This window comes from Lynx rufus, unplaced genomic scaffold (assembly GCF_022079265.1).
Source record: "Lynx rufus isolate CCGP_SWC_20201006 ecotype Redwood Valley unplaced genomic scaffold, mLynRuf1.p SCAF_12, whole genome shotgun sequence".
NCBI classification, from domain to species: Eukaryota; Metazoa; Chordata; class Mammalia; order Carnivora; family Felidae; genus Lynx; species Lynx rufus.
Window position 1 is genome coordinate 15826950 of NW_025814826.1, and position 22308 is coordinate 15849257.

At 42.7% G+C, this 22308-nt stretch overlaps 1 protein-coding gene and 1 long non-coding RNA gene across 2 annotated transcripts; one reads left to right on the forward strand and one right to left on the reverse strand.

Annotated features, from left to right (window-relative positions):
- Window positions 1-385: 385 nt before the first annotated feature.
- On the reverse strand, window positions 386-20361 carry GGH (gamma-glutamyl hydrolase). Its single transcript, XM_047073978.1, has 9 exons — window positions 20228-20361; window positions 16743-16854; window positions 12560-12610; window positions 11207-11291; window positions 7899-8037; window positions 5500-5606; window positions 5328-5418; window positions 2957-3094; window positions 386-773 (listed from the first exon to the last, which is right to left on the reverse strand). Exons 1-9 carry the CDS (start codon window positions 20334-20336, stop codon window positions 649-651), a joined length of 957 nt encoding a protein of 318 aa, XP_046929934.1. The 5' UTR covers window positions 20337-20361; the 3' UTR covers window positions 386-648.
- Window positions 20362-20527: 166 nt separating this feature from the next.
- LOC124507682 (uncharacterized) lies at window positions 20528-21829 on the forward strand. The gene is made up of 2 exons (XR_006961092.1): window positions 20528-20941; window positions 21444-21829. It is a non-coding gene; the product is annotated as an uncharacterized LOC124507682 (long non-coding RNA).
- Window positions 21830-22308: the final 479 nt, after the last annotated feature.

Genomic DNA, 22308 nt, shown 5'->3' on the forward strand with positions numbered 1-22308 from the left:
TGTACCCCCAAAAAATGTTGGGCAGCTTTCAAATTATTTTCCATGGAAACAAAGTTTACTCACCAATAGTCACAAGTATTTACTGATGGCGTACTGTGTTAGACACTGTGAGAGAGAAAAAGTTCAAGACACAGGCTCAACTTTCAGGAGGTGTGCAGTGTAACTGTGGAGCTGAAAAGACAGAAGACGAAATATATGTATACACACACACTCACACCACACCCTCTCACATACACACTCTCTCACACACTAATACTTCCGAAACTCAAACAATGACTCCCAGTGAACTAGAGCTAAGATTTAAGAAGGGTCTTCGCAAGGATGGGGTGGATGGTTGGGGGGGGGGGGTACTTATTTCTACAATCAACAGGAAAAAAATAAAATATTTGGATTTTCAATACATTTATTTTGTTCTAAGTTTCACATAAAATCTTTTCCATGAAATACACTGTGATTTTTTTATCTGTCTCACTGATTAATTTTCAAATGTGATATAAATGTTCAAACACACTAAATGAAGAATCAGAACCAGTAACATTATAGAAAAGGAATCTCTGTGGCTTTCCATTATTGCCATGAGTAGCAAGTTATTGCAACAGTTTAATAGTGGAATTATCCCAAATTCCTGTGTTAACACATGGCAGGCTTTCAATCAAATATATAACTTTGCTGAAATGATGAGGAAATATTTCCAGTATAAACTGGACGGAACTGATAAATCAGTGCTTTATTCTCTTCCACGTCAGATTCAAAATGATGACTGTTTTTCCGAGCTGCAAGAAAAAGAGTGTTCATTTTTAAAAATTGTAAGATCTTCAAAAGGCTACTTTATAACACGGCTTCCTATAATCAGCATTATTAAGTGGGAAAATACTACCAAAAAAGGAGAAATATCTTATAAGAACTCCCCTACATAACACAGCATTGATTCACTACCTACCAAAAAAGAGCATCTGTATTCGCCCTGCACCAGATCCAGTGTGGGGCTCACTCTCCCACTGACTCAAACACTTACAAAGGGCCTACTGTGTGCAAGACATGCTGCAGGGCCTGAGGACAGAAATATAAACAGGGCAAGGTCCTAGCACGCAAGAAGCCTAGTCTAGTAACCACACAGAATTGTATACTGTGATGTTTTCATGGTCTATCTTCTTGAGATGCTTCAAGAGTGAAGAGAATGGAGATGTTGGCAAAGCTGAGGCATATGGAAAAGTGAGAGGCAAGGCAGATAACAAGGAGGAACACAGAAGCTGGCTGAAGTTTGGGGCGCCTGGGTGGCTCAGTCAGTTAAGCATTGGACTCTGAGTTTCAGCTCAGGCCATGATCTCACGGTTCGTGAGTTAGAGCCCCACACTGGATTCTGCACAGAAAGCATGGAGCCTGCTTGGGATTCTCTCTCTCCCTCTCTCTCTGCCCCTCCCTGGCTCTCTCTCTCTCTCAAAATAAATAAACTTAAAAAAAATTTTTTTTAATTAAAAAAAAAACCAAAGAAGGTAGCTGAAGTCTGGGGGCGCCTGGGTGGCTCAGTCGGTCAAGCTTCCGACTTCAGCTCAGGTCATGATCTCCTGGTTCGTGGGTTCGAGCCCTGCGTTGGGCTCTGTGCTGACAGCTCAGAGCCTGGAGCCTGCTTTGGATTCTGTGTCTTCCTCTCTCTCTGCTCCTCCCCGACTCAAAGAAATGAATAAACGTTAAAAAAAAAATTTAAATAAAAAAAAAGAAAAGTGAGCTGAAGTCTGAATGAGAAGCAGTGAAGGCTCAGACTTTCTCCTAAAGTCAAAATAAATATAGGCTTTGTGGCATTTTTAGAAAGAAGGATATTGGGAAATGAAGATAAAATAAACAGCTTTGCCACGTGATAATGCTGCAACAAACCGCCTACGCCGTTCTCATTTTCTCTGAATATGCAACAGAAAAATGTTACTTGGGATTAGCACTGCACAGGAGACAATTTTTTTTTTTTTTTTAATTCGGAGTTTTTGTCATGAAACTACCCATTCAATTGAACATAATTCTAAACCGGAGAGAACTGAGGAGGGAAGTACTTTACTCATGAGTGTGGGCAGGAGGGCTGATAAAAACATAGGGCAGCTTGGAGACAGGGTGCAAACACAATGGGCAGGAGTTCACGCCTCACCAGAGTATGCCGTGTCCCTTGCAAGTTGTGTTTGTAGCTCTGTCCCATAGCTGTGTCACTCAACTGGAACCTAAGCATCTACCACCAAATTCTCAGTTTTACCCGTAAATATAACAGCATGAAAATGCCTCTGTGTTTTCATCATGAAAAAGCCCATGAACTTTCTCCAATGTGCCAATGCCTGCAGACAGGCAGCCTTAAAATCACAGACTGATGAGTATATACTCAATTTATGTAATTTTCTTAGAAAAATGACATCTAATTCTCAGAGAATGTTAAAATTAAAGCATTATTCCCACAATGACGACTCACGGGGAAAACATTTTTTTAAAAAATCTTCAAGAAAGAAAGAAAAACAAAGAACTCAACAATCTTCATGCTGTTGTTCAAGAATTCAGCACATTTTTGGGGCGCCTGAGTGGCTCAGTCGCTTTAGCATCTGACTTCAGCTGAGGTCATAATCTTGCGGTTTGTAAGTTCGAGCACCACATCGGGCTCTCCGCTCTCAGTGCAGAGCCCGCTTCGGATCCTGTCTCCCTCTCTCTCTGCACCTCCCCCCCACCCAAGAAAAATAAAGTAAACATTAAAAAAAAAAAAGTTAAGTGCGCTTTAGATTGTATAATTAACTGAAATAACTGTCCTGATTTTATTTGAATGTCTAATATCTCAATTTCAGGGCTTTCCTATGATTTAATCTTTTTTAAAGTTCAACCTATGGAACATCTACAGAGCCAAGAGAGTATAGTAAGTTCAGATGAGGGCAGTAGACTACTGCCCTCCAAAGCTACAGTAGACTAATAAAGTTATATACCCGCATATTACCTTCAGCAACAAAGAACTCTGCTAAATAAAACGCCGCCATCACAGCATTTGGAGCATGAGAAATACCTTCTAACTTCCCCCACTCGTAAGGTGCTTTCTCCGGATGCCACTGGACGCCGTATACTGGGTACCTGTACCCTGCATGAAGAACACAAACAAGTAAGTGAGGTGAGAATGCTCTAAGATGTTACTTACAATTCAGTTATGTTTTACACCCTAGGTAAAACATTATTTTATAATTCACAGTGTCAGGGTAAAATTGCGCTCATTCTCTCAGAGACAAAAGAATTTCAGCTCAGAATGTGAACATTCACAGTACATTTCACTGGTTTTTCAACCTTTTACAATTTGTAGCATGATTTGCTAGGTAATCAGAGAAGAGTGAAATAGTTGAGCCTCTGAGTATAACCCAGTTAAACAGTCAGGTGCCCGCGTGTGATGAGTGACACAAGTTTCTTCCACAATGGGTCTGTTTTCCCCCTACCTCATGCTGTGTTTTCATCTCCTCCCATAACGTAATCATATGAGAATGAACCATGCTGTGCATTTTTGGTGTCCTTTTACATAAGCCAGTTTGTCTCAGCCTAAACTATGTCTCTGTGGAAAGGTTCCTAACTTCATAATTGGTGTTTCAGAGGGGTCATCAGAGGCCACCTGGAAAGTGACTTTGTGGACAGTTAGGAGGTTACCGAGGAGTCTAGGCAGAACGTGGTTAACACAGAAGTCGGCCAGGGCTAAGCTGGATGCAGGGGAGGTGATATTTTCAAGAGGCATTTGGGGAACAGAATGTTGCACACATTTTTTAGATGTGGAGAATGAGGGCAGGAAGTCAAGGACAACATCCGAGTTTCTAACCTGGGATGATTTGGGAAATGCCAATGCTATCATTAAAGCAAAAAAACAGAGGAAGGAAATAGTGTTAAGGAGAAGGTAACAGGTTCAGACTTCAGACTAGGCTGACCAACCTTCCCCACAATTCCCCAGATACTGTTTGTAAACCCTTGGACCTCTGACCTCCCCCAAGAGCAAGCCAGCAAAAAGACCAATCTTTGAATAATAAGAACTACATCCACTTTATTCCAGTTCATTCCACTCCAGAACCCTGGCCTCTCATGTGGCACAGCCTCACTGACTCAAAGACTGCCTACTGTTTCTGTAAGTTCTCATGCATGTCCTTGCTTGCACATTAGTGATTTTTTGGCTTTGACTGCTCGTTTTCCTTAAAGTCTCATCATATGGAAATCCCTTCAAGTCTGGAATAAATGCAGTTTCCTCTCGGGGCGCTTAGGTGGCTCAGTTGGTTAAGCATCCGACTTCGGCTCAGGTCATGATCTCACAGTTCATGGGTTCGAGCCCCGTGCCAGGTTCTGTGTTGACAGCTCAGAGCCTGGAGCCTGCTTTGGATTCTGTCTCCTTCTCTCTGCCCACCCCAACCCCCCCGCACTTGTGCTCTGTCTCTCAAAAATAAATGTAAAAAATTAAAAAAAAAAAAAAAAAGTATTCCAAGACGCCTGGGTGGCTCAGTTGGTTAAGCCTCCAGCTCTTGATTTTGGCTCAGGTCATTCACAGTTCATAGGTTCAAGCCCTGCATTGACAGCACGGATCCTGCTTGGGATTCTCTGTCTCCCTCTCTCTCTCTGACCCGATCCCCCAACCCCTTCAAAGGTAAATAAATTAAACATGAAAACAAGAAAGTATTCCATTTAACTCCCAGGGGTTTCGGCATGAGTATCCCTACGGTCACTTCATCAATATACTGGTATCCCCCACTTGCCAGAAGTCCACGTGTGCCACTTCACGGTTATGAGAGACTTACGTCAGTACAGCAATGGCGTTTCTTCGTGAAAGTAAAAGCCCTCTTCGGATTTCTTTCACTTAGCGGAAATAGGTTCTAATGCAAGTCCCTCATAAAACCAAGGTGGCTTTAATGCGAACTTTTGGAATGTGGGGGGATACTCTTTGCTTTGTGCCATTTTGGTTTAAGAGTTTCATACGAAGGTTCTACTTTGGGATAGTGGGGTATACTTGTGTTTAGGAAGATGTTTTTCTGAATGTGAATCATATTTTTTGTTGTTGTCTGCGGGAGAATCTATCATGGTGCTTAATCTACAACACTGCTAAAAACAGAAGTCATTTTCTCCATTTCTATCTTTAGCTACCCTCCCCTTACTCTTTATTTTCCATTTCCCTGACCCCATTCTCAAAGAGGACCCAGGTAAATCACAACTCATTTGGAAAAAGTCGGTTTCCAAAAATGCCCTAGCTTCTATCTTCACACCCGAAAGTAACATGATTTTATAATTCATAAAAGAACTATAAAATGAAAATTAACATATAGAAACATAAGGTTTGTATGTGCCATGATATATACCTTCCATGGTTGAAATAAACTCAGTCTTGCCATCTGTATTTGTAGTTAACACATTGAAAAACTTCTTTAACTTTTCATTCATCGTAAAATTCTAGAGTATAAAAATAAAACAAAATAATTACTTCTGTAGTTAATCTAAATGCATTAATTTCATTGTTAATTAATGTGATACCGTCATGGAGAGGCTCCACTTGTGGAAATTTGCAGTTAGAGGTTCCAGTGATAATGACATCAACAAGTCAGCAGGAAAATTCTGGAACATTCTGCTCTGGAATGCACCTGAAATAATTTAAGCACAAGAGAAATGATTTAAACACAGGCAAAATAAAATCCACCAAAGTCACTGATCTAACAGCCAAAAAGAGGCCATTATTAAGACGTAATCAAGATGCCTAGTTGATAAGCAAAACACATCATTTCCACATATGTTTTCTGGACAAGCACAAAATGAGTTTAACACACAAATTCAAATATGTTCTATAATCAAGTATTTTTTTTATAGAATTGTAACATGAATAACTAAAATCCTTCCAATATTATCATTATCAGGCTGGCCATAGAGTAAGCAGAGAATTTTAACTTGAGTTATCTTGAAATCAGGTACAGTTTACCACACGAACATATTTTTGTTTTCTCAGGAAACGATCCAGAACTTTCAACATATTTTTAAAGGTATCTGGACTTTAAAAGGTTTAAAGATACCAACAATGTAGGGGTGCCTGGGTGGCTTAGTCGGTTAAGCATCTGACTCTTGATTTCAGCTCAGGTCATGATCTTGAGGTTCATGGGTTCGGGTCCCACATCAGGCTCCACGCTGATAGTGCAGAGCCTGCTTGGGACACTCTCTCTCTCTCTCTCTCTCTCTCTCTCTGCCTCTCCACCATTTGCTCTCTCTCTCTCAAAATAAATAAACTAAAAAAAAAAAAAAAAAAAAAGAACACCAACAACGTAGAAAAGAACATTGACCAGGCCAAGGAATCTCTACTTGGTAAAGAGATCAGAAAAGAGCAGTTTACCTCACACCAGGCTCTGGAGTCTGATGCATAAACTCAAACACCAGCAAAAGGATCAAAAAGTTCTGATGAGATGCAAGGCCCTGACGCCAGCTCTCCCTAAATGAAGCCTCTCACTCAGCATGCTAATGGCTTCCATGAGAATCCCTGCACCTCAGATAATAAAAATGCACTCAAGGCACTCTTCATTTTTTTTATAAACTGGGTTCTCACCACACAGATCCAAAACAGATTGACCTAATACATGTGCTTCCCACAGAGCTCTTACGATGACTAAGTGAGATAATGTGAGAAAGAACTTTGAAAAATATAGAATATTCAATGGGTTCTATGTATAAAACTACTGCTTTCCATCCAAAATCCTTATGAGAACAAGATAGCGGATGGCACTCAACTCTGAGGCTCCAGAGATCAGATAACCTACAAGAATCATTATGTGGTTACACAGAGTGGTATGACAAAGAATTTGCCTGGTTCTGTGCCCTGAGTTCCTGACAGCTTCTAAAACTCTCAGAATTTCCTGAGAAATAGGAGAGCCTTCGTAATGCTAATGAGGTGACTCCTGGTGGGGCCCTAGGCAGCTTCAAGAGGAGGCTGGTCATCAGAAAGGTCAACCACATGACTAGAGTAGGTTAGGACTTTGAACCAGCCTGACTTCCAGGGACGGAAGGGAGACTGGAGATTGAGTACAGTCACACAGCCCACGATTTAATCAATCTTGCCTTCGCAATGAAACCCCAGGAAAAAATTCCTGACATGCCAGGAGGGTGATGTGACTCAACAGGGAGAGGACACAGAGGTTCTGCACTCCCTCCCCAGATGTCACCTTGTGTGTATCCTTTATAATAAAAGTTAGTGCAGACACAGCACCTTCCTGAGTTCTGAGAGTCACTCTAGTGAATTACTGAACCTCAGGAAGGGTCATGGGAATCCTCAAAATTGTGGCCAGTTGGCGAGTAGCGTGGGTGGCCTTGCGGATGTGACTTATGGCTGGTGTATCCTGAAATAAGGGCAGTCTAGCTGGGGAGATAACCTTTAACTGGAGGCTGAGCTAACTCTGGGTGGTCAGTACCAGAATCGAATTGCAGTACACCACAGCTGGGATTCAAACAGAGTACACGGCCAAGGGAACAGTGCTGTACTATAATAGTTAGAGCCAACATTTACAAGACTTGTATTGAAAGCGTTTCACACAGTACCTGGAAAGCAGCGTCTTGTTTAATCCTCACAAACAACCATAAGAGGAAAGCCCTTAAAATCAGGAAATGAAAGCCGAGAGAGGTTAAGCCATGCCTCAAGGCAAACGCGACAAAGTAGGACTCAAACCCAGGTCCGACCTCAGAGGTCTTAATCACACACGGTCCCAGGAGCACTACAGGCAATGAGGGCTCCTCCAGCCATCTTCACAGCTCAGTACAAAAGCGATCATCCACATCATCAGCTTGTGTAAATCATTTAAGAATCAGTAAACATTATGAGCATTTCCGACGTGGATATGTGCTACTTACGAATCCTGCCCAGGTAATATCTTTTAAAGGCTGGAAAAGACAGTACTCACCTTTGGTGAAGTTGAGCGGCATCGTAACTCCTTCCGTTTTCGTGAGCGTTAATAAGCACTCCCCACTAATCAGATACGAAAGCTCTTCAAATCCAAGGCATGTGCCCCACACAGGAAAATAGTCTCCATCATCGAAACTCTTTGCAGAGTGGAAGAGAAAACTAAGCTTATTCAACTTTTCGAAACAAAAATTATACATTTGGTTTGTCATGAGGAGACAGGCACGTCATGCGTGGGTTTCTAAAGAACTTTCCAGGATCCATAAGTAGGCTACCACTTCATCTTTCCTCAGACCAAGCTCCTATATAATAATTCAGGTTGAGTCAAACTATCTAACCTCAGCTGCGCTGGGAAAAAGACTGACATCTGCCAGGCGGCTACTAACCGACACAAGTAACAATCAGAGACTGCAACCACCAAAGGTAATGCTAGATAAACGCCCATTTATCCATCTTCTACAAATCTTGTTGCTTTGCATGATCGTCTGGTTGGAACACGCTCTGAAGTCCTTCCTCCATTATCTAAGCATTTATAGTAATAGCTGCATGATTTAAATCAGATTGAAATCAGGGGAAAGCTACGATCTGGAAGGAAAGGAATGAATGGTCAGTTAAGAATAAGGCCAAGTCGGGGCGCCTGGGTGGTGCAGTCGGTTAAGCGTCCGACTTCAGCTCAGGTCACGATCTCGCGGTCCGTGAGTTCGAGCCCCGCGTCGGGCTCTGGGCTGATGGCTCAGAGCCTGGAGCCTGCTTCCGATTCTGTGTCTCCCTCTCTCTCTGACCCTCCCCCGTTCATGCTCTGCCTCTCTCTGTCTCAAAAATAAATAAACGTTAAAAAAAAATAAAAATTAAAAAAAAATTAAAAAAAAATAAGGCCAAGCAAAAGTGAAATAAATTTGCATAAAGTGAAAGTTGTCAACTAACGAAGTACAAATGTATTGAGCTTCTTCAAAAGGAGTCACAACAACTAGCATGGATGGGGAGAAAGTCTTCCAGCAACTCAATGTTTTTGGCTAAGCAATGATTAAACCCATATGTACTGATATTACCAACATGAGTTTTGCAACTTTTCTAAAAGCAGTGATTTTCCTGCATGCATTGTAAAATACAAGCTAACAGTCACTCATTTTAAGTGAGGAAATTGTTAAGGTTTCCCTTTTTTTTTTTTCCTGTTCCTCGCTAAGAAAAATACAGATTTACATTAATTCCTATACTTTCCATCCCAACGTAGGATTTCTAACACTTTATATGCAGGTCTGGCAAATTTTATTTTTAGAAGTTAGAGTTGCATACATCAAGTTGAAGGGTCATACTGCATCTATAGTAAACACAAAAGAGGGTTTAACTGCTCTGTGTCCATAAGTACCAAATTAATTTCTCGGCTAAATGTTAAGTCCTTGCTTGCTGGGACCACGTCTTTTATTTTTTGTGGATCCTCCACAAAGCCTAGCAGAACAAACGACACGGAGCAGCAGTGAACAGATCTAACAGACTTCGCTTCTCAAGGCTTCTTCAGGGAGGGCTTTGTGGATCCCAGGAGCTGTAGCTAAATCAGTTCAAGGTGGCTGAGCTATTTTCCTTTGCTTTGAAATCTTCAGGTAGCTAATTACATTTTAAAAAGTAGACTTTCAGGGGGCACGTGGGTGGCTCAGTCAGTTAAGCATCTGACTCTTGATTTTGGCTTAGGTCATGATCTCATGGTTCGTGAGTTCAAAATTGCACATCAGGCTCTGCACTGACAGTGCAAAGCCTGCTTGCGATTCTGTCTCCATCTCTGCCCCTCCCCCGCTTGCTCTCTATCTTTCTCGCAAAATAAATAAAAGTAAACTTTACAAAAAAAGTAGACTTTTGGATCTTATGGATTATGTGTTTCCTTTTTTTTTTAATTGAACAAGCTAGTTACATGAGTCCCCGTACGCAAAAGGAAAAATGACTACTTTATAATGTCCATATGTATTTCCCAAATGCATTTTAAATCACTCACATTACAAAATGTCCACTTTGTTCACTTTTTCAAAAAAATATCCACTGAGCATGTACTAAGTACAGGGTAGCATGTGATATGAAATGAGGAACACCTCAAAAGGTGTTAGAACTGTGAAATCTGAAGAGACATAAGTAGCTAACCTCAACATAGTCTGTCTTCTGAAATATAAGCTCCTGAAGGTCACAGATCCTGTCATATTACAGAGTTGGAGCTAAGTAAATGTTTGAACTATTCTACAACAAAACACTCTAAAAGTTAAGAGGGAGTGGGACACCATTCCAATTGGAGTTGGCAAAGCAACTTCTACAGAAGGGGAGTAGCACCCTAGTCTGGAAACACAGCCAAACTGTGCACTGGGGATAGAATGGAAAGAAACAGACTAAACCAATTTAAAAGTAAGAGGACACAGGGGCGCCTGGGTGGCTCCGTCAGTTAAGTTTCTGACTTCAGCTCAGGTCATGACCTCAAGGTTCCTGAGTTCGAGCCCCGCACTGGGCTCTCTGCTGTCAGCATGGAGCCTGCTTAGAATCTCTGTCCCCCTCTCTGCATCTCTCTCTCTTAAAAATGAATAAAACATTAAAAAAAATTTTTTTAAGTAGGAGGACACAGAACATATGCTAGGAATACCAACCTGGCTCCAATTATGTGCATAAGGAAAAGCTGGGAAAGTGGGGCTGTGGACACACTACATGTCTTGACCCAAAGACTATGATAGGCTACAGATTACCTAGCCTACCCATTAAAAGTCTTTAAGCAAGTATCTCAGATGCTAAAGGCAGTTCTTTTAGGGAAATGTTTAAGGGCCGGGGGAGATACCAGGGCCAGCAAGATTACAGTTCAGGAGAGAAACAGTAAAGATCTGAAGTATGGTGCAAAGGTGGGCTCAATGTGAGACATCAGAAAGGAATCAAGAGGCTTTGGTGCCTGGTGACACTGTGGAGTCTAAGGTAACCGTTCAAGGTCAAATAGGACGGAGAGGAGCTTTCAAGAGGAGATGACAATTAGTAACATACGAACAATGCCTGGTTCATAAGACACAAAACAGCTTACTAAGCCCACATAAGGACCTGGATCATATTAATGAGTACCGACATAGAGGGCCGGTCTGCGAGACTCTGGTTCCCTGGGCCGGCCAGAGCTAAATGAAGAACACAGAAAACAGGTGACAGCTGCCACGAACTTTGGAGCTGTCAGCTCCAAAGGTAAAGCGGGACGAGCCAGGGAAATCGTGAAGGAAGTACCACCACACGCTTAAAAAAGCATTACCCTCACGGAAAATTACAAAAACCCATCTGGTATAATAAACGATGAGCGATATCTACCTGTATGGCCAAGTCGTAAAATTTTTTGGCTGCGAGGGCGTAACCTGACTTCTTGAGATTCGCGCTTCCTCCAGGGAAAAGGATCCTGAAACGACATAAAAGTGGGTGCATTTCAACCTCACGCCCCACTGAAAATAAACTCTTTTTACTTTAAAACAAATTTTGCCTTAGGGCACCTGGGTGGTTCAGTTGGTTAAGTGTCCAACTTTGGCTCAGGTCAAGATCTCGTGGTTTAGGCCCTTTGTCGGGTTCCGGATTCTGTGTCTCTCTCTTTCTCTGCCCCTCCCCTGCTCACACTCTCTCTGTCTCTCTGTTTGTCTCTCTCTCTCAAAAATAAACATTAAAAAAAAAATTTAAATAAATTTTGCCTTACCACATAAGTAACAGTATCATTAATGAAAGAAACTACAGCAAAAAGATAAAATATTTACACTCCCACACATTCACAAACTGCCATAGTTAATACTTTTGTGCATATTCTCCTGCAATTTCTTCAATAAACAAGTTTATTTTTGAGATACAGTATAGACAAATTAAGGATAAATAGGCAGGGGAGGGGAAGAGAGTATACAAAACTAGAAATCAAGTTGAGATAAAATTCCAGGCACAGCTAGGTTTAAATTCAGGGGATCAGTGATGGCAAAATCAAATGCAGGCCCATGATTGTGAATTGGTTTTGGCTCATAGAGAATTACTTTTAATCCTAAAGAGCAAACTGGTCATAAAAATATACATGGGCTAGAAGCAAATATCCATGAGAATTTAATTTTTTTTTCATTTTTTTAAGTTTATTTATTTTGAGAGGGAGAGAAAGAGACTGAGCAAGCAGGGGAGGAGCAGAGAGAAAGGCAGAGAGAAAGTCCCAACCAGACTCCATGCCTCAGCACAGAGCCCGAGGCAGAGCTCGAACTCATGAACCGTGAGATCATGTCCCGAGCTGAAGTCGGACGCTCAAACAACTGAGCCATTCAGGAGCCCCTCGAACTACCTTCTGAAAGATAACCAATTCTGATCCCCAGACTTAGAACTTCTAAATCCCCTGAGCAGGCAGTATGCCATGCCATTCAAAGTGACTTCAAAACATTAAAGACAAGCATTAAAGGAACAAAGATTATGTGACACTTAAAAAAAAAGACCTAAATGTATCTACTATGTAGCATTTATTTCTTAGGCCACTTTTGGTCTGCAGTACTTTTTCAACTCTCAACAAAACAATTCCTAAAACAGAATTCAGAAAACTACCATTACACCACTATAAGATAGTTACATTGAAACATGTATACTTATGTGTATTTTTGCAAAAGTAGAGGACATCCACCTCATTCCCTATATCAAATCAATGCTTCAACTTACCCATTAATAGACCGGAAAAGCCTTTCATACTCTTCTTTGGTAAGATCAGGTCTGAAAACAACAAAAACAATTATAAAACATCCATTTCCAAAACTTAAAGAAAAAAGACTGAAAATAAAGTCCCCACATTAATTAAAAAAAAAAAAAGAAAGAAAAATAATTCTTAAATGCTAGGCAATATCTCTCTCCCTTCCTAGAGATATTTTTTCAAACTACATGAAAATCACATACTGTAAGTATATCCTGTGTTGCTAATCAGACAAGTGAATGTGTTTTCATGTGGTCTCAACATAACTTAATATTGTGAAGTGTGTGTTAGTATGTAAAACTTTAAAGACCAAGAGATTTGGGCACCACTAATTTCTCTGTTAGCTGGAAACTATCAACACACGTAAGGATACTCAGTAGTTTTATATAAAGACTAAATAAAAAGATTTATGAATATGCCTACCTTAACTACAAGCAGTTTGTGCAGATAAAAAACAACACATATAAATGCCAAGTCCCTTCTTCATCCCACCCCCACCACTAACTGCAAAGATCTGGAGACCGCTGTGTTTTCAAAAGTCAGAAGAGTTCCGATCTAGGGACAGACTACGTGCACACCACTGTAGACCGGTGCAATTTGCCCAGGTAATTATTCTGAAGCTCCCTTCATCAGACCCCACTTAAGGGCTCCTAACATCACCACGTTATTGACGATTTTACCCCCTTCTCCAGAAAAAAGTGATGGGATTAATCTGTGAAAATTTAGTTAGGTCACAGTAAAATGGGTTTTGCTCTTCCAAAAGTTTACAAAATGCAAGAACAAGAGAAGAGAGCATAGTGATTACAAAGTTCCTGCAACAGTTTTCCTACGTTAAGCAGTCTTCTGGTTCTGTAAGAGAATAACAAGACATAACGCCCTCTAAATCAGCCACAAAAGTGGGTTTCTGATCAAATGTCAACCACAGTCCATTTCTGCCCCAGGGAAAGTTTAAGGAAGAGTTAGAACACCTCTCCCATTATTAAACACACTTATGATGCCCGGAACTTGGCTGTGCTTTGTTGTGCTGGGTTTTCCTCAAAGTCCAAATGAGCCTTGCCAGTCCGGGTCTCTTTAGAAGTTCATAAAAATCCTCCTCCCAGCAGAGAGCTACAAAGCGGTGGGTGATATTAATGGTGCCTACCATTACCTTAGATGAAGGATACATGGGCAAGTGGCCCTGACTCGGGAAGCGGCAGGGAGATGAAATGTGAGTCCGCACTCCCAGCACCCTGCCAGTCCAATCTCCCCAGACTGTGCCAATGACAAGGGAACCAAACAGTCAGGACCCAGAATCTTCCCCATGGATGTTTAAACCAGGACAGACAATCCTCACAGGAATGGATTTAGATCACTCAGCTACATTCCAGGGGCTTCTACCAACTAGCCATGCATGCTGGTTTCAGTCATTTCATTAATTCTAAATAAATGGCTCCCATATTGTGCATGACTGAATTTTTGGACCCAGGTAATCACTTTTAAGGGGCTTAATTGTTGGGGGAAGGAGGGGAAGAAGTGTCATGAACTCAAGTGCCTCAGAGACCAGACAGCAAAAACAGGCCAGGTCATATTCTCTGAATATAGATGTTGCTTGCATGTTGTGATACTTTCTAGAAACGAAAGACCTTCTCAATAGGATATGAACTAGTTTGCTCTCTTGTTAACTAAAAGAAAACGGCTTAAGCCTGATAATGATGGTGGATGACACAGTTTCAGTGGCACAAAGAGGAGTGACAGGCCTTGTTGCCAATGTTGTTTTATTTGAAGTCAGCTCCATATCATTATCTTGGCGGGGGGAGAGAAGAAGGCCAGAAATTCAGACTTTCATGAAGGCTTCTGACTTGTAAATGTTTAAAAATGTTATAAAACGCTGTGTGAACAAAACAAATTTTTAAATCAAAAGGGGCCAATGCTACCCTTCAGGAGGACGCTGATGGTGGGTTCCACCAGTGGGGATTTAGGATAACCTCAGGGCACCAGGCACCCGAGAGGGCAGAAGGACAACAAAGACAAACCCCTTTACCTATTCCGGAATTTTGCTTGGGTCTCCCATCCTCCTCCTTATCCCTTCTAAGCCACGGAAGTTGACCCCCAGCATCCCAAATGCGGAAATAAATTCAACCTTATCAGTGTGGCCACTTCAGTCCCATTCTACATTAGGCAATCCTCTGTAGGTCACTCTGGAAATTTAGCTGCCATGAATCACACTGCTTTTGTAGGACTCTATGATTCTAATTGCGAGTGATACACCTTAAAATGAACTTTGGGAACCCAACCTGGAAATTAACCTATGTGCTGACAGTTACACTTTCAGTGACTCCGTCATAAATGCCAGTATTCTGTTCCCAGTCATCAGGTTTCAAAACTTCCTCAGTTTCAAAACTTCCCCAAGTTTCAAAACTTGCCCCGTTTCAAAACTGGTCATTCTTGACTATTCCTCCCTGTGCCCTTTCATTCTATTAGTCATCAAATCTTGTTGATATTTTTAGAGAACGTTTACCCATCAGTCCTACAGCAAGCACTGCTCTAAGCCAAGCCTGCATCACTTCACACATAGCCTACCTCAACGGTCTCTGAACTCGTCTACCTGCCTCGTGTCTCTCCTACCTCCCATCCAGGTGATCAGCACTAATGTCCTAAAAAAACACTTGCAGAGAAAGCTTCGGTGATGAAAACGTTGAAACTCTGTTCTGAAGATTCTCTAAAGCCTCCTCGGCTCTAAAACTCTGGTGTTGGGGCGCCTGGGTGGCTCAATCAGTTAAGCAGCCGACTTCATCTCAGGTCACGATCTCGCAGTTCGTGAGTTCGAGCCCCGCATCGGGGTCTGTGCTGCCAGCTCAGAGCCTGGAGCCTGCTTCGGATTCTGTGTCTCCCTCTCTCTCTCTGCCACACCCTGCCCCCTGCTTGCTCGCTTTCTGTCTCTCAAAAAAATGAGTAAACGTTAAAAAAAAAAAATTTAAACTCTGGTATTATCTAGGTTCCAAATAAGATCTCACTTGAAAAAATTAGATCCGCTACTAAAAACTGAAAGACAAGTGCTAAAAGCGAAAGGGGTAGAGGCACTTAAACGTAAAAGGTCAAGCAAGAAGATGACCCTCATGAAGCTAAACATAAAGCCACGTTGTGGTACAACTCTCTCAGCTGTAATGCTTGCATTTTGATTATCAGTGTTCTATTTGAAGAGTAGCTTTCTTTGTTACAACTTTTTAACGTAAAATTAATGACAAAAACAGGTTTCCCAAAGCAAACAGCTGTGTTTTATGCGTGCAGTCGCTTATGATGGATAGGTAAGAGTGCCAGAATATTGTAAAATACACTAATTTGGGGTGAAAAAATATTACAGATACTTACAAGGTTTTGTTAAAAAATTCAGTTCTTTCCAAATCAAAATATGACATAAGTCATTTTAGTCTTACTAGGCCATTATATCACCGAAAGTAACGTAGCTCCTTTAAAACTGTAATAATTGTGGGGCGCCTGGGTGGCTCAGTCGGTTAAGCGACCGACTTCGGCTCAGGAAATGATCTCGCGGTCTGTGAGTTCGAGCCCCGCGTCGGGCTCTGTGCTGACTGCTCGGAGCCTGGAGCCTGTTTCGGATTCTGTGTCTCCCTCTCTCTCTGACCCTCCCCCGTTCATGCTCTGTATCTCTCTGTCTCAAAAATAAATAAACGTTAAAAAAAAATTAAAAAAAAAACTGTAATAATTGTAATTTATATTGTAATTTATGCTGTATTAGTCATTCACAAACATTAAAACAGAGTGTGAAGGTATTTTAAAAGTCATCTTCTAAAACCCTCTTTTATTCCCCAAGTGTTCCCGTATCCTAATATGATGGAATAAAGCTGGTTAAGTTTTAGATCCTTTTACTCCATTACTTTCCAAATACCACCTTTTCCGGAGTATAGGAAACTGTCATTTTGTTCTTTACCGAATGCATATGACAGACTTCTAATAGCTTGGTAAATACAGCTTTATTCACACTTTAAACAATTTAATGAGAGACCCTAAGCATTAGATTTGTGGCAAACATCAGGTGCAACGTTGCCACGTTTAAATGATGCAATCATAGCAAAGAAAACATGAATTTTTGAGATAGAAGATAATTCGCAATAAAGCAGGAGTTTTTTATTTGTATGGTGTAAAAATATTGGATCATACCTTATTGGTACTACTCTTGCACCTGCAGACTCCAGATATTTTACATAGGATGCAGCAATATAGTATTTTCCCAGGCTTTTCATGTCCTTACTGCACGTTTGCATTAATACTCCTAAATTACAAAAAGAAAGAGAGAAAGAAAGCGTGGGGGAGAAAACAGTTTTAGTTTCAAGCAATTTCCTCTTTTTCTTACTCAGAAACGGAAGCACATCAGAGTAAAGATACCACTACCTTACTTGTTTAATTACCAGAATGAAACACCAAGCTTCCTCTGTAAGTGCATCCATAAACTTTGAGAAAAGAGCAAGAGGAGGCTGATAGGAGTTTCAAGTAGCAGCCTCTTTCTCACCTCAATTAGGGAGACCAAAGGAGCCCCAAAGCAGGTTTACAATAGCACCAGCCTCCTTCACACAACCCAGAATCAATATCACATCCTTAAATCTAGAAGGAGGCCTCTCCCCTCCCATACACACTCAAAGACACATTGTTTCCTCGACAATAAAGCAGTGGAAATATACCTTCTTTCCACATAGCTCCAGAATCAGCAACACTATGGTAATCTAAGCAACCAACATCTTGGCTGATTATAATACCTTCTTAAAAAGCCTGTCTGTATCCCTTCTTAAAACCCACAACAACTCCAACCTATTCTACACGTGGAAAGAGATCTGATCGTATCACCATTCAGCCATCCATTTCTTCATTCAGTACGTTACTGGATCATAATATTTACCAGGCACTGAACTAGGTGCTGGGGACACATGAATGAACAAAACACAAATCCCTCCCTTGTGGACTTTAATCCTAGTGCCTAGTGTGTGGGAGGGAGAGAAGACAGGACAAATAACTAACAAGATAAAAGGTTATAATATAAAGTCTGATGGCTGGTGGTAAATGCTAAGGAGAAAAAGTAGAGCAGAGTAAGAAGGTGTGTGTTGGAGAGGGGGAGGAGTTGGTCCCATCTATCCAGAGGTCCCATCTAGCTGGTCTCTTACATATGATGGCCAGGTAAATCCTCCCTGAGGATCCTCCCTTTCTGAGAAGGCAGAACATGACATTTGAACCGCGGCTTCAGAGAGATGAGGGAGAAAACCATAGGCAAATATCTGGAAGAAAAGGGATCCAGGGTGTGGGAATAGCACGCGCAAAGGCCCTGAGTCCAGTGGGCGCCTATCACATCGCAAGGAGTCCATATGATTAGAGCCCTGTTTAAGTTTCTCCTTGTTTAAGTCACTGGGTCCCTAAACTTTCATAAACTCTATAAGACCCTGTGTGCTCCGCCCCACCTCCCACCCAGGCTGCCTCTTATCACTGAAACCTCAGCCCCAGAAAGCTACTGGCATCCAGTATACAGCAAAACATGTCTGTTTGGAGAACACAGTATCACTCGCTGCTTCACCACTTGGAATATGGTCTCTGTAGGCCACCTGACTGGAAGGGCTCCTTGTATCAATCACTTCTGTATTCCCAGCTTCTCGCAAAAAGTTGTCAAGCACTCAGTTAACATGTGCCAGATAACAGAATGTGTTCACTAGGACTGTCTTCCTTGTTGTGGACAGGCAGGATTATTTCCACCGAGAAAAATGAACTGTGGTAGGGAAAGAATTCGGGGGTGTCATCGGAAATGGGAGAATAGAACGGTACAAGGCAGGCAAGGTGAGGTGCCATAAAAAAGGGTCTGGGACAGGTGAACATAAGTACCAAGAAGGGGAAAAGTATATTAGAACAGGTAAGTTCCACCGTCTTCTCCCCTGCCCTGCCCCTTTACCCACATATTCACTTTTCCCATCTATGGGGGGAAGCTCAGGTCGTACGTAAGTCCCTCAACATGTAAGTCCCCCCAAATTCCACCCATACCTTAAGACCATCTCACAACGTTTGTGATTTCCTCGTCTTTGAATCCTTTGCACTTCCGCATTCAATGCCTTGCACACAGTAGGTGCTCAGTTATTCTGTCTTAATTCATGTGACCAAAAGCAGACTCTCCCTTTTTTCTACATTTAACCCTGAATTACCACTGTTTCTAGGACAGGGAAAAGAGTCCCCCTCTTTTTCCTTTTTGCCTCCTCTGTGTACTCACAATTCTCAACACACTACATAGAATTTTATTTTGAGTTAACTCTCCTGGGAGACTCTAGCCACCATTTTATGAAACCACCCAATTTATGAAATAAGGCATTCCAAGTTCCAAATATTGATATGAAACCCATTTGAGGGGCTCCTGGTTGGCTCAGTCAGTTAAGCGACTGACTTCGGCTCAGCTCATGATCTTGCGGTTTGTGAGTTCCAGCCCCACGTCTGGCTCTGTGCTGACAGCTCAGAGCCTGGAACCTGCTTTTCTGATTCTGTGTCTCCCTCTCTCTCTACCCCTCCCCTGCTCATGCTCTGTCTCTCTCTGTCTCGAAAATAAATAAAAACATTAAAAAAAATAAAAACATCAAAATTTGAGCACTACTAATATATATGAAAAAATACTCATTTATTTTCTCTTTAGTTACAGAATATGCTCTTTCTCTTCCCGGAAGATAAAAGAGTTTGAATGGCATAATACTACCTCGAAAATAAAGTCAATCTTAATTGTCTGACACAAATTGCTTTTGGTAAATTTTAATTCTAGGCTGACTGATTTCTCCTGGATAGCTTTCTCCTTGAATGTCTGTTTGGGCAAGGCAAACTGATTTTACTCTTCTTAAAACATAAATTAGTTGAGGGGCGCCTGGGTGGCGCAGTCGGTTGAGCGTCCGACTTCAGCCAGGTCGCGATCTCGCGGTCCGTGAGTTCGAGCCCCGCGTCGGGCTCTGGGCTGATGGCTCGGAGCCGGGAGCCTGTTTCCGATTCTGTGTCTCCCTCTCTCTCTGCCCCTCCCCCGTTCATGCTCTGTCTCTCTCTGTCCCAAAAATAAATAAAAAAAAAAAAAAAAAACGTTGAAAAAAAAAAAAAACATAAATTAGTTGAAAATAAAAAAATTACAAGTTTCACTTCCACACAGAGTAGAACTGACACTAGGATTCTACTAGCCACTGCCGCCCTCCGGTGCTGAAGAATGACAAAAATCCAAAGTATACCATAATTTCTTGATTATCTGGTTAATTCGATTTTTGTGTGTATAATGCATTGTACCTTGAAACAACGCCCTCGCTCCGTGAAGCTGTAATAAACATAACGCATATACAGTTTGTTGAGTTAGTAGAAATTCCTAGCTATGTACCAAAAAAAAAACAATCCGCAGGATTCTCCCCAGCGCACCCTCCTCCCCTCCAACTTCAAGAGCCATACGAGTTTGAATCAGCAGGCAGCAGCAATATTTCGGCACGATCCAAACGGCGTCTTGGCTCGGCTCTTACTCGTGCTACAAATGAAGCCACCCAACGTAACCCTGCACTCGGGTATTTCCAAACCGGGACGCAGCAGCTGGAGCCCAGCGGCGGGAAGTGCCAAGGACGGACACCCGGCCCTAACCCGCGGCTCCCGCCCAGCCTTCTTACCGATGATGGGCTTCTCGGAGGTGGAGGCGCGAGGAGCGCACAGCCCGGGGCTGGCCGCCCAGCACAGGAGCAGGCTCAGCACGCACAGCAGGCGCTCCAGGCTCGCCATCGCGCCCGCCGCCTCCCGCCGCCTTTCAAAAGCACAGCTGGCAGGGCACCGGGGGCGGCAGCCGCGGCGACGGCGACGGCGGCGGGGTGGGCGGTCCCCGGACCGCGCGGGGGCGGGGACGGTGGGCTGGGGCGGGGCTCCGCCGCGGAGGCCTGTGGGAAATGCAGTTCCGGCGCGCGCGGCGGCCGCGGGGCCTGGGCGGAAGGTTCCGGGGGCGCAGTCGCCACGCGCGTCCCATTGCTCGGCCCTCGCTCCGCCGCCTGCGATCCCGCGGCCGGCGCCTCTGCCCGGCGGCCGGTGCTGGGACACCGGAAGCTGCTGTGCGGGCCCGGGGTGGACGGAATCCTCCTTTCGACTGTTCTATGGATGTGACCTTCAGTCCCGGGTAAGGGAGCCCAGGCTCTCGAAGGGGAACCTGCCAGTCTCCGCCAGACCGAGTCTTGTAACCAAGCAGGAAGCGGGCCCGGCGAGAGGTTGAGAATTCGTCTGAGAACTTTGCGCCAACCATCGAAGCCGCCTGAAAGGCCAGACCTTGACTTTAGGAGTGCTGGCAGCTGGGTTGGGCACTCCAGCGTTCCAAGGAAGGATAGACTGTGACTTCAGAGGTAATTTCCACATCCTGCTATGTGTTTTCAGGGTCCAGGCAGCCCGAGGAAACAAAGGGAAGAGGGAAGGACAATGGATGTGAACACGTTCCCAGGCGCGTGGCCTCAGCTCCGAAGTGGGTCAAGGAGGGGCCACCACCTGGCATCCCCTGCAAAGGGGCACGTCCCCTTCACTGTTAGCGTCAGCCACAGACTTGCCGGCCCTACACACAAGGCCAGAAATGATCACTTTGGCTCCTGGGCATTAAAAGTATTTTGTGTCTGTTTAACATTTCAGAAGAGATTTAGAATCAACTAGGGTGGGAAACTAGGTAAGAGAGAGAAACCTTTTGCTTTCTGTGCGAACACCCAAATACGAAGATATGGTTTGTACTGGGTGCAAGTGCCCAACTCCAAGGGCCAAATTAAATTCAGAATAAAATTCTTGGGTGTTGAAAGTCTACGCAATCAGTACTGAACATTGAGGATGCAAAGGTGAATTGGACAATGACTTTTTTTACAGGAAGTTTGCAGTTTCTTAAGGAGAAAAGACAGGACCAGAACACAACTTGTGGAGAGAGCAAGAATATAGTTTTGGCGTGTTTCAAGAAGAGTGAATGCAATAAGTAATCTGCTTCGACAAGAAAATAGTGCTCCTGTAGAAGGGTATGGTGAAGAGATAAACCCAAAGGATGTGGTTAAAGACATTATGAAAGGCCTTAAGTGCTCAGCTAGTTTTGAGCATAATTTTTGAACAGAGGAGGAACCTTGGGAAATATGAATTTGAGGTGTCGGAGAGGTAACCATCCGCAGAGGAAAAATTATTACCTGTCATGATACACAAAAAATAAACTCCATATAGATAAGAATGTGAATGTGAAAAGCAAAATATACTTCGATAAGAAAATATAGGAGCATATGTTCATGACTTTGATGGTCAGAAGGATTTTATAAACCATAAAAGAATGCACATGTTAATGGAGCAAAATAATAGATTTGACAATGCTATAATTTTGAAACTTTTATGTGACTTTAAGAAAGTTAAAGGGGCGCCTGGGTGGCTTGGTCGGTTAAGCGTCCGACTTCGGCTCAGGTCATGATCTCACGGTCCGTGAGTTCGAGCCTCGCGTCGGGCTCTGTGCTGACCGCTCAGAGCCTGGATCCTGTTTCAGATTCTGTGTCTCCCTCTCTCTCTGCCTCTCCCCTGTTCATGCTCTGTCTCTCTCTGTCTCAAAAATAAATAAACGTTAAAAAAAATTTTTTTTTTAAAAAAAGAAAGAAAGTTAAAGATAAGGCACAAACTTGGAAAATATATTTATAAAATATAGAATTTTAAAAGTTTGTTTCTAGAATATACAAAGAACTAAAATCAATAAGGACAGCATCCC